General features: G+C 58.3%; 1 protein-coding gene across 1 annotated transcript; it reads left to right on the top strand.

Annotated features, from left to right (window-relative positions):
* Positions 1–3,279: 3,279 nt before the first annotated feature.
* Positions 3,280–10,616, top strand: PTPN7 (protein tyrosine phosphatase non-receptor type 7; the record flags this gene model as incomplete). The annotated part of the gene is made up of 9 exons (XM_084275757.1): positions 3,280–3,410; positions 3,842–4,025; positions 4,438–4,522; positions 5,175–5,251; positions 6,668–6,805; positions 7,607–7,717; positions 8,091–8,251; positions 9,460–9,573; positions 10,216–10,616. The coding sequence occupies 9 exons, from the start codon at positions 3,280–3,282 to the stop codon at positions 10,307–10,309; spliced, it is 1,095 nt and encodes a 364-aa protein (XP_084131883.1). The 3' UTR covers positions 10,310–10,616.
* Between the last annotated feature and the right edge of the window lie 1,891 nt (positions 10,617–12,507).

Below are 12,507 nucleotides of genomic sequence, written 5' to 3'. Positions count from 1 at the left end.
GGGTGGACACCAGTGTGTAAACAAGGATGTTCACTTTGCACCTGTGGGGCTGCATCCCACCCATGTGCCCCTGTGGGCACGCAGGCCAGGGGAGCACCTGCCATTCTAGGTGGGCAGCAGCCATGGGGGTGGGTGTAATGAGGTGTGGAGGGGAAGAGCTTGCTGCAGGAGAGGCACTGAGAGAGGAGAAGCAGCTTGGGTCAAGTGGTGTGTTCCTGCTCTGGCTGCTCGTGGTCTCCCTCACGTACAGTCTATGTCCACCCAAGGCTCAGGCCTAATTTTCCACCAGCACCTTGGCTTTTGTGCTCTGGGTCTCCACTGGGATGTGGCCTCCCATGCTTTGTCTTCCCCAAATGCACCTCCCTTGTTATGGCCCAACCTGCTGGTGCTTCAGCAGAGGGAGGAGCAGGAGCTGTGCTGGCCATTGGAAGCACACTGGGGTCCATCCCTGTGCCACCACATGTGTGTAGGGGTCCAGAGGTGTCTGTCCCTCGGAGCCTGGACCATCCCTGCACCTCATCTTTGCCTTCCTCCTGTGTGCTCTCCATCCTGGATGATTACCCATGGCCAGGACAGTCCCTTCAGTCGTCACCAGCGCTTTTTGAATACCAAAAAGCCAAAAGGGGTCAGGTGGGGTTCCCAGGGTCTCTCTCCTGGGTGTCCTTCTTGATCCCAGCCAGCAGAGCTACCCTGTGTAGCCCACACTTCTCCAGCCAGCCCTACATGTCCCAGGGACAGCCCCTTCAATCAGGGAACTGGGCTGGAGTGGGGCAGGGGGCTCCAGAAGCCACTGGGGCAGCAAGGGGAGAAGGTGTTTGGGATGCAGGGCACATGGTGGCTGGTGGAAACACAGTGGGAGCCGCTGCAAGTGCAGCAGGGTGGGGGCAGAAGAGGAAGGAAGTGTGCAGTGTCGCTGTGCAGGGCCCAGGCAATAACAAACAGGAAGAGCTGCCACAGCGGGCATCAGGGGAAGGATGTGCAGTGCCCCAAGGGCAGGCTTGTCCTACCTGAGCCAGGCCTTCCAGGGATCTTCCCTCCCAAATACACCTACTCCCTGACCTGCTGGGCCTGTATCTTCCCTCGAGGTGCCCAGGGTTGGGCCTGGGTACAGAGGGCTGGCAGGTGGCACCCACAGGGACATGGGTTAGGGGGGACAGTGGGATGGCATGTGGACCACGCTGTGCACAAGCAGGCATGGAGGGTGGGAGGTGCCAAGCCCTGGCTTGCCTTGCAGCAGCATGGGGAGCAGCTGATGCACAGCCCGGGCAAGGGGCTACAGCCAGCATGACAGGGATGGGGAGCAGACACCCTGACTCCCTGTGGGTCAGGTGGGGCCTGCTGCCCTAGAGCACGAAATACCCCATCCCAACCCTCCTGCCAGCTCCCCAGCCCCACAGCCTGGTCTTGCCTGTCCCTCCACGCCCCATGAGCCAGCAGCAGCACTGACCATGGCTTCTCCCAGAGGAGAGAGGCACCATGCACACCTCCAGGCCCTGCCAGAGATCCCCATGAGGAACCCCATGGATCTGGGCCAGCGGGGAGCGGGGCTGGGGCTGCGCGCGGCCCAGCGGAGCCAGGCTGTGGCGATGTGGCCGGTATGTGTGTGGGCGGCAGGCAGGGTGGGGGAGAAGGAGGGAGAGGAAGCGGCAGAGGCAGCAGCTCCTTTGATAAGCAGCTTCCTGAACACTTTCAAACCCTGGTGTTAGACCCACACGCCGCGGCACCTGCGGGCCTGTGCCGGGACCAAGGGAGCCCACGCCACAGGGCAGCAGGTAGGCAGCCCCCCCCCCCCACCCAACACCCCCCACACCACCCCCCAGCCTGCCCGGGCACCCATTGCAGTGGGAACCCCTGCCAGGGAGTGCTGGGCCTTAGCACCCATGGGGCAGCAGGCATGTGCTCATCGCTGAGCAGCGCCAGGCAGGGCTGGGATGCTGGGCAGGGTGATGGGACAGTCTCTCTTCAAGTGCCACAGCTGGGGCTCTGCCCAGGGACCTCCTCTCTGCTGGGGGCTTGGCTGGGGGCATCTCCCAAGGGTTTCCTGGATGGTGTGTGAGGGATGGCTATGGGGGTTGGAGCCTGCTGCTGGCTCTGGCCAAGATGCTGCAGCACCTGATGGAGCAGCTGCTCTTCCCTTGCATGCCTAGGGACACCCCAGCAGCACAGGGTGCCCTGTGTGGGACATGGGGACTGGAGCTCATGCAGTGGCTGCACTGGCGCCGCCAGTCATGCCGCTGGGTAGCGGGGAGGCCTGGGGAATGGCTCCTGCCCCAGCCCTGCTCCCAAAGGGCATGGCCACAGTGTGGACACGGTTCTCTGCAGAACCTCCCTGATGTGGTACCTGGGACCCCACTCTTTGAGAGCTTGGACTCCACAGCATCCCCTGCCCTTTTGGGTCCAGCTCTACCTCGTGGAGGGAGCTGGGAATGAGATAGAACCTCCTGCTCTCAGGGTGCCGCTTGAGTTTGCCTGGAGATGAGCATCACTCACATCTCTCTGTATCTGCCAGGGGCTGTGCCAGGGCTGGTGGCAGTGGAGCCATGGCACTCTCCTCCAGCTGGGCTACCCCATCGCCTCTTGCTCAACCACCCAGATAATGTAGTTTCCTTTTGACGGTTGCTGAGACCCATGGGACAGAGGACGCTGTCCCAGGGTCATCTCTCCCTTGCCAAAGCCTGTTGAGGTTGTCTGGCCACGTGTTTCCCAACAGCAGGAGCTGGCCAGGCTCTTTGTGGTCCCTACAGCCCACCTCATTTCATGTACCGAACGCTGCTGCCCTCATGCAGGTTCCAGCTCTCCCTCCTCCACACCATGCCCCAGGCTGAATCAGGCATGCCAGGGAAGGACTGGAAACTCACAGCAGCATGTGTTTCCCATGGAGGTGGAGAGCATCTTGGGCTTCCCCAAAATCAGACCATGCTCTGATGTGGGCATCCTCTGCTCAGCACACACAGGTGGCTGTTGGTGTGATATCCAGGATCACGGGTGCCTGTGTGGGCACGTGCTGCTGGCATGCTGGAGGGTGAACATGCTGGGAGCTCTCCCTGTGCCTGGATTCAAGGGCTGGGGCCCCTGATGCCAGGGCAGATGAGGACCTAAAACCTGCCCCTTTCTTAGGTACCATCTGTCAGGGGTCCACCCAGCTTCATGGTATCTCTCAGATCTGCCTTGTCTTTTCCAGCTGCTTCTCCTCTGATGGCTTCTTGATTCCCTGGGAGCTGAGGGTCCCCTGCATCCACTCCCTGTGCTTCAGGACAAGGGCTCTGTGGCTGCCACAGCATGGTACAAGCCTGCTTGGTGTGCTCCAGAATTCATAACAGCATCCCAACAGCCCAGACAGCTGGGGCAGACATGGACAAGACAGACAAGCCCAGTCCCTCTGCCAAGAAGCATGTGCATCTTCAGGAGAGGTGAGCGTGGCTGGGTAGTGCCTGCAGCCCAAACCCTTTGGTGTCCACCTCAACCTGGCCAGCAGGTACCCAAGCCAGGCACTGCTCATTCTCAGGCCTTGGGCTCCCCCAAACATCCTCCCCCAGCCAGACCTCTGCCTGCCAACGTCTGCAGAGCATGGAGGCAGCCCCGACCACCCCCCTCAGCCCACCCCTGGCCAAATCTAGACCTTGTGGGATTCCCATTGATAAAAGGCCAAATGACCAATTAGTTCCTTGCTCCTCTACACCCTGGTCTCCTGGGGTCTCTATTGGGTCCCTTCCTTCATCCCATGTCATTCCCAGCCTGGCTTTTGCTCGGTGTGGAGTGGTTTTAACTGACAATGTGGTGGGATGGGCTGCCCTCCTGTCCCAAGGTGGCAGAGGGGCAACCATGGACCCTTTCCTTGCAGGAGGGGCTCCAACGTGTCACTGACGCTGGACATGAGTTCTCTGGGGAGTGTGGAGCCCATCCAGACCATCTGTACTCCTCGGGACATCACGCTGAACTTCCTGAGGACATCCAGCCACACGCTGAGGAGAGAGGAGCTCCAGCACCGTGCCCAGAGCCTGACAGAGCTCCAGGAGGAGTTTTCGGTGTGATGCTCCTCTCCCCTCTCCACACATGGGGACTGGAAGGGGCTGGATTTGGGGGGGCACACACAATATCTGCAAGGGACCCTCCAAGCCCAGCCATGTTCCCATAGCACTGTTGGGAAGGAAGGTGATGTGGACAAACAGGGGAGAGGGGTGCCCTGAGCATCCCCTGGTGCACACAGGTTCTCCTTGTGGCCCTGGAAAGCCTGTCCTTGCCCTCCCATGTCAAACTCTTCTCCCTAGGTAGCTTCTGTGGAAGGTGTCCCACCACATCTGGGCTAAGGGGAGGGCTCTCCCAGGAGCTTCCAGTTCTGGTGATGCTGCTAGGTGCCTGGAGGCCCAGCTCTGCCACGATGAGGGGACACAGGCAGCTGCAAAGAGGTTTCCTCATAGATGTTCTCTTCTCCTGCAGAAAATCCCACCCAACTTTGTCAGCCCAGAGGAGCTGGAGATCCCTGGACATGCCTCCAAGGACAGATACAAAACCATCCTGCCCAGTAAGTGCCATCCCTTCCCCTCACATTGTCCCAGGTGCTATGTGCAGGGGAAGGGGTGGGGGTGTTGTGCATGGGAAAGGGGTGCCTCAGAGAAGCCCTGGTGGGAACATCTGGGCTCTTGGGAACTTCTGGGCTCTTGGTCTTCCTGCCATGCTCGTTCCTGCTGCCCATGTTGCAGGACCTGGTTGCTGTGTTGCAAGGGGTGTTCACCATGTTATGGGGTGGTACCAGGGGAGCTACTCCTTGGGGGCTATTCCCAGGGTGTGTAGCACATGTCAGCCCAGCCTGAGTTCCCTCCTGCAACCATGGGGGCCTTACATGTCCCAAAAGTGTGTTGCTAGGGGTATAAAGGCTGAGAACATTATAGGAGGAATCCTTTGGGCACAGTGTGAAGGCCCCAGAGGGTCACTGCCTGGTGGGCAAGTTACCCCACAGGCTCACTCCAGTACAGGCAGGTTTGGGCATGGCTGGGTGTATCATGACTGGGTGGGGAGGGTGGAGTGGGACAACAAGGGTCTGAGGGAGGGTGCAGACAGCTCTAAGCATGGAGCTAGGCCAACTCCATCTCCAGCTGCTGGAGCTGAGTCTGCTGGAGGATGGGCAGGGGCAGGCTCTGGACTGTCCCTGGGGCACTGCCTGCCATGTGTTTCAGATCCTGAGAGCCGGGTCTGTCTCAGGAGGGCTGGGATCCAGGAGGAGGAGAGTTACATAAATGCCAACTACATCACGGTGAGTGTCCTGCCCGGCTGGTGCTCTCCCAGGTCCTGCAGGTGCCATGCTGGGACCTGGATGCCAGAGCACTGACTGTCATCCACTGACCTGTGGCTGCCTTGGGGTAGAAGTATGAGCTTGCCACCCCTTTCTGAGCTGGTGAGGTGTGGCTCCATCCATGCAGGGCTGGTACTCCATCCCTTCTGCTGGGAAAGCCTCACATGGTAGCTGCTCTCAGCTCCTGCTGCTTGGGCAGGTTGAGCACCTATACAGGCTCCAGGCTCCCTCACAGGGGCTTCTCTGTCTCCTGCCACACTACATGGTTGCCTAGCAAGGCCACAGGAGGCAAGCCATGTCAGCACAGCATCCCAAGCCTTATGCATCCAGGAGTTTCCTCTCTGCTCAGTGGGTTTGTTGCAGTTTCCCAAGAAGAATGCTGACACAGGCATGGCTTATCTCTGCCACATGATGGGGTCCCTTTCCAGAGGCTGAGAACTCCCAGGACCAAGGGTGTTACTTAATTATAACGATTCTCCTGTGCAAATGACCCCTTCCAGCCTGCAGTCTTACTTGTGCTGAACCTATAACAGGCTCCTGTGTCAGCCAGGTACCTGCTCTGCCTGGTTAGCATTCTTCTTTTGGAGTGATTCATCTCCTTCCAGCCCTCTTCCCCTTGGGACAGGCCTGGGGCAAAGGTGGGTCCACAGATACTCAGAGTGTGTGGCAGCAAGGAAAGTGTGGGAGTGTGGGACCCAAGAAAAGTAGCCCACAAAAGGGCCCTTGAGACAGCAACAAGGTGGTCTGTGGGTGCAGGTTGGAGCTGGAGGGCACTAATTAGCATTTATTAGCATTTCTTATCTGATGGTGCCCATGGGTATGATCCAACAAGCCAGCAGCTGTGTGAGCTGCCAGCATCCCATGGGGAGGGTCCAAGTCTGACTTTGGGCACAGGAGCATCGTGCCTAGAACTGTTGGAGGCTTGCTGGTCCAGATGAGGGTTTGAACGTGGGCAGCAGAGGAAGAGCAGCCCAGAGTAGTCTAGAGCAGTCTTCCTCAAGCTTCCCATCAGGTGACACCCTGTCCACATGCATCAGGCTATATATGGACACATGGGTCCCCCTCTGAATCACACTGAGATGCACACACTGCCCACCCCTCTCTCACACACGTGTGTGTGCACACTCCCCCACTTTCCTCTGTGGAGCTGGTGCTTCCTGACCCCTTTCTTCCACTCACCTCTCCAAGGGCATCACGGTGCAGGAATTTGTGGGCACATCAGCAAATTAGCAGTCAGGTTTTAAGGACAGAATGAGTGGCCTGTGTGGCTCCACCTCTCACCTGTAGAGGATGATGAGCACCACAAGAGCTGGAGACAGCCTCCCCTCACACATCAGGGTCCTCCCCAGGGTCACTGAGGGACTGTGTTCTTCACAGGGCTATGCAGGGCGGCCCAGGGAGTACATTGCCACCCAGGGCCCCATGCTGAACACCATGTCTGACTTCTGGGAGATGGTGTGGCAGGAGGACGTGCCCCTCATCGTCATGTTAACCAAGCTCCAGGAGCGCAAAGAGGTACTGCTATCCCTCCCCTGGCCTGGGTACTGCACCCCAGCCAGGAGCACAGGCTGGGGTGATGACACCAGGAAAGGCTTGTGCAACACCAAACATGGTGAGCTCTGGTCCCAGAGGGTACCCCTGATGGGGCCCACTGGGAGGAGAACGGCCTCAGGGCTGCAGCCTTGGCTCCATCCAGCAAAGCCTTCCCTTCTCACGTGGCATCTCGTGCTCTGGGCATGCTTTGCCAGCTGGATAATAGGATAAAGGGATTAGGGCAACCCCTGGGAGAGGGAGCAGAGGCACTGGTCAACAGCATCCCTCCAGCCCCAAGTAGCTCTCCTCCTGGGCTGAGAGCTGTCAGCCAGTGGATCCAGGCTGGGAAAGGAGCCAGCAGAGCCCTTAGCTCCCTGTTCAAGAGGCATGGGGCTGGGGGAACCCACCCTCTCTTTCCTGGGCATGTCCTTCCTTCCTTCTCTCCTGGCTGATGCAGCATCCCTATGGCCTTCCCTGACCTCCTCTTGGTCTGACAGGACATGGACTGCCCCAGACATAGCTCCTTTGGGACTGGGGAAGAGATGGGCATCCCTGGGGACTGCAAGCCATATGGCAGGCTTGGGAAAGGGTGCTGGGGAGGCAGATGTGGGGAGAAGGTTCTATCCCATCCTATGTTGTGTGTCACTCCAGACCCACCCTCCCCACTCTCTCACACCTCCCTGTGTGATGCCTCTTCCCTTTGCACTGAGCAAAGCATAGCTCAGGTACCCAGTGGGTACCTTGAGCACCTCCACAGCCACAAAACCTGCCTGGTTCTTCCAGAAATGTGTCCACTACTGGCCTGAGAAGGAGGGTACCTATGGCCCCTTCAGCATCTGTGTGCAGGGGGTGAGCGAGTGCGTGGAGTACGTGGTCCGGGATCTCTCCATCCAGGTGGGTTCCAGCTCCCTTCTGGTGTCAGAGGGGGAGCGCTGGAGGGGACAGGGTCAGCTGGGGAGAGCAGCTCTGTTAGCCCATCTGGGCTTCATCCATAGTCACCCAGGGCTGACACTAGCCAAAAGGACCTTGCTGGCTTTACCTGGACTGTGGGGATGGTATTGGGACACTGTGTTTGTTTCCATCTTCTGGGCTGGGACACCAGCCCAGGGGTCTCTCTTGGGTGTCTGACAGAGGATCAAAGAGTGATTTGGGAGGGGGGGCAGTTGAGATGGTCACAAGCTGCTTGGCCTCTCCTTGAGCTGGACCCCAGCCCTTCATCCAGTGAGTCTGTGCTCCCTCATCCTGATTTTTCTTTCCTACACTGGAGAAGCTGGAAGGTGAATGTCGCCAGGTCAAACACATCCTCTTTCCCTCCTGGCCCGACCAGCAGACACCTGAGTCAGCCAAGCCCCTGCTGCACTTGGTGTCCAAGGTGAATGAAACTCTGCAGGCTGCAGCCAGCCCAGGGCCCATCGTTGTGCATTGCAGGTAAGAGCTTTCCATGTCTTGTCCCTCACCTGGGGGTCAGTCTGCAAGTGCCAGAGGGGAGAATCCCCCCCCCCAGCTGATGATCTGGTCCCAGTGAGGTGCAGACACCCCAGGGCATGGCATGCCCACACAGAGTTACTCAGCCAGCATCTCCTGTGCTGTCATCAGGAGGTGGCATTAGTGTGGTGCACGCTGCCACACACAGAAATGAGGTGTTCTGCCTGGGTTTGTGCATGGCAGGGTGGGAGCAGGATTGCTGCAGGGTCAGGATCCACCACCAGACCCACGACAGAACCACAGCTCAGGCTCCTGCTGCCTCCACGACTGAGCACAGCTCAGCAGTTGGACTGGGAAGCTGCTTTTCAGGGGAGCCCTCCTGGAGGAGGCACCCCTGGGGTATTTTCTCCCACTGCTAAGTGACTTTGGGGACAAAAATTGTTTGTCCCTGTATGATGCACTCGAGGGTAATGCTTCAGGCTGGGGTGCTTCAGGGCAAGCTGTCAGGGTTGGAGCATATCTGGAGGAGAGGAGAAGGCGCCGTGCAGGGATGGGGAGGGGTGGCACAGACTTGGTTTGTGTTTCCAGAGTGACCTCATCTTTGCTTGTATGAGAAATAGCATGGCCAGTAGGTCTGGGGAGGGGATTGTGCCCCTGGACTGGGCACTGGGGAGGCTGCACCTCGAGTGCTGGGTCCAGTTCTGGGCTCCTCACCATCAGAAGGACATGGAGGTCCTGGAGTGAGTCCAGAGAAGGGCAACCAGGCTGGGGAAGGGGCTGGAGGGCAAATCCTCTGAGGAGCAGCTGAGGGAGCTGGGGGTGTTGAGCCTGGAGAAGAGGAGGCTGAGGGGAGACCTTCTCTCCCCTCCCCTGCCCTGCCAGGAGGGTGCAGAGAGGTGGGCGATGGTCTCTTCAGCCAGGGGACAGGAGCTGGGACAAGGGGCAATGGGCTCAAGCTGCCCCAGGGCAGGGGCAGAGCAGATGGGAGGGAAAAGCTCTTCCCTGAAAGAGTTGTGGGGCTGTGGCACAGGCTGCCCAGGGAGGGGGCTGAGTCCCCATCCCTGGGGGTGTTTAACAGGGGGGAGATGAGGTACTGAGGGATCTGGGTCAGCACAGGACAGGGACAGTTGGACTCTGTGATCTTAAAGGGCTTTTCCAACTTTGTGGTCCTTTGATTCTGTGGGCTCAACACAGCTCTGTGTCCCCCACAGTGCTGGCATTGGCCGGACAGGCTGCTTCATTGCCACCAGGATTGGCTGCCAGGAGCTGAAGGCCAAGGGAGAGGTGGACATCCTGGGAATCGTGTGCCGCCTCCGCATCGACAGGTGGGTGCTCAGAGGAGGCGGCTCCTTGGAGGGTCCTGCCAAGCCTGGGCAACCTTGTGTAGCTCCAGCCCTGGAGGTTGGTGTCCCTGCCTGTGGCAGGGGGCTGGAGCTCTGTGATCCTTGGGGTCCCTTCCAACCCAGCCCAGTCTGGGATTCTAAGCCTGGGACGTGGGAGGCACTTGGGGATGGGCGTCAGGAGGGGGCACAGGGACAATTTGTGATGGAAACCAGAGGGGCTGCTGAAAGATGCAGCTGTGGTGGCAGTGAGTGAGTGCTCAGTGCTGGGCTGGCTTTGGTGTCAGGGATATTGGAGCTTTGGGGAACTGGGGATGAGGGAGAGGAGAGAAGCTCTGAACCTGGCAGCTGCTCTGCTCCTTCCAGCTCAGCCCCTGAATTCAGAAACACTCAGTTTGACCAGTTTTCAACAGTAAACCTGGGGCCAGATCAGTTGCTAATGTACATCTTGAACAGCCCAGCAATACTTCTGAGCCCAAATACTGGGTGGGCAGTCCTGGTGGTTGCTTCAGAGGTACCTGGATGTGGTGGGTGAAGCAGGAATATTTGCCCCCCAGGGACCAGGGAGCTGGGAATGGGGCTGTGGGCTCCAGCAAGGTATCAGAGGGCCCTGTCTTTCCCTTGCAGAGGCGGGATGATCCAGACAAGTGAGCAGTACCAGTTCCTCCATCACACACTAGCTCTCTATGCTTCCCAGCTGCCGGAGGTGGGAGGCCACTAGCACAGGGCTCCCACTGGGCTTTTGGCTCCCTGCTCCAACCTTCCCTGCACCAGACATGAGGAGACCTCCATGGAAACCCCTCCGACAGCAGCATGACTATCACTGGATGAGCACAGCCAAGCAGACACATGGGGATGGGTAGTGTTTGGGGGGGGTTCATATCAGAGACTCTGGAGGTGCTCAAGGTGCCATCCCTGCTGGCTCGAGGCAGATTTCACCCCTGGAAAGAAGCTTTGGCTTTCAAAACATCTTATCCTCAACCAGAAGAACAAGCAGGGTGGAGGAACTGAAGCTGGGTGAGCACTGGGAGCAGAGTTTGCCTTTTAGCTGCACAGAAATGTCTACCCCATTAAGATGCTGGTACAGTTACCCTGCCAATAAACAGCCTCTCTCCTGCCTGGGTATCATCTGTGGGCAGAGGCTGCCCTGTGTGCAGCCTTAAAGTGGGAGAGATTCAAAGGATCACAGAATGGGTTGGGTTGGAAGGGATCTTACTGGCCATCTAGCTTCCAAATCCCTGCCATGGGCAGAGACACCCACACACACACCCCAGCCCAGGGTGCCCCAAGCCTCATCCAACCTGGCCTTGACCAGGGGGACCCTGATCTCTGCAGGGCTCTGACCTGGTGCCTGGGCACTTGGAGGGACCACAGAGCCTCACAAGCATCCTGAAGCTCAAACTATGGCTCAGGACTTTGCCTACACAGTTGATGTGGCCTCTGATGGTGTCTCACAAGCCATTCATGGAGGTTCTGAGTTCATCTGAGTCAGACGTTGTTCAGCTGGCCCACAGCATCTCCTTACATTTCTAAGTGTTTCTCTCCCACATCCCCATCAGGCAGAGGATCCTGAGGACTGTGAGAAGGCAGAGTCTTTCCATGCATTCCCTGGGCAGCAGGGCATACACTGCTTTTCTCCTGTCAGAGACCTGTCAGGGCAGTGAGAGCTGTGAGGGTCTCCCAGGGCACCCAGGAGCAGCACTGGGACCAGCAGCCAGGCAGGGGGTGTTGTCACTCCCTCTCAGATTCCCTGTCAGCTGCTGGGAGCTTCTCAGTTCCCTGGTCTGATACAGATCAGGATCAGTTAAGCTGTTTTCCTGCCTTTCAATCTCAATCTCTAACCAGCTCTATCTGTCTGAAACACTTATCAGCCTGTTACCACCATCTGAGCATCTCCCCATCCATCTGTTTCCCAAGGGCTGCTCAGGCCATGCTGGGTTACTGTGTCAGGGCTGAGGTGAAGCAGGGTGCTGGGTCTGGTCTGGCTGTGTCAGGCAGACCTGTGTCCTGGGAAACCACCTCATCTTATCCATAAACACCATGGGTGCCTGGCAGGCAGGGGAAAGGAATCATCCCTCCAGTCTCATGTTCCTCTGTGCCCCCCATTTGGGATTAAGACCCCCAAGGGGCTAAGAGAGCTCCTGGTCCTCATTCCCCAGCTTGAAAACCCTGGCATGGACCCAGCTGCCTTCCTTCTCCTGGGGTTCCTGTGCTCAGACAACTGTGTGGGGAGCTGACACTGGGAACCATGTCCCCAGCAGGCTAGGCACTGCCCAGGGTTAAGGAAAAGTCCTTTCCCCACTCCAATTTTGCCCTGAGGTTTCCCAGGCTGGTAAATCAGTTTGCAACCATTGGGACAACTCATCAGGCTGGAGGGAGTAGAAAACGTGATGCTGACGGGGTGCACATGGCTGTAGGAGCACCCACAGGCCCTGCTGAGGGTGAGGAGAGCCAGGGTGCTCCAAATTCACCTCAGCACCAGTATGTTGTCCCCACTGAACCCAGCACAGCAGTGCAGGCTGCAGCTGGGCACCACTTCATCCAGCTGCTTGGAAAAGCAGAGCCCTGGATGGAGTAGGATGAACCAAAATCCAGTGGTTGGAGCATCCAGTAACAGTTCTCCTCTCAGACAAGCACTGTAGCCAGAGATGAGTCTCCAAAAGCATCCTCAGGGACTCCAAGTCATCAATGAGCAAGCCACAGCCCAGAAAGGAGGAATTTCCAGGCATGCTCTGACATGGGCAGTGCTGGGATCCAGAAGCTCACAGAGGCACCCTGAGAGCACCTGGAGGAGCACCTCACCACCCAGCAGCACCTCACCCAGCACCAGAGGGACAGGTTGACCTGGTGTCTGGCAGCCCCAAGGGCACTATGGGGCCCAAGAGTGTCATCAGGTGATGCTGGTCTTGAGAAGCCCAG

The sequence above is a fragment of the Gallinula chloropus genome, assembly GCF_964237585.1.
Source record: "Gallinula chloropus genome assembly, chromosome: 27".
NCBI lineage: Eukaryota > Metazoa > Chordata > Aves > Gruiformes > Rallidae > Gallinula > Gallinula chloropus.
The sequence above is the reverse complement of the archived record's forward strand: the minus strand, read 5'-3'. Positions and strand labels throughout refer to the sequence as shown.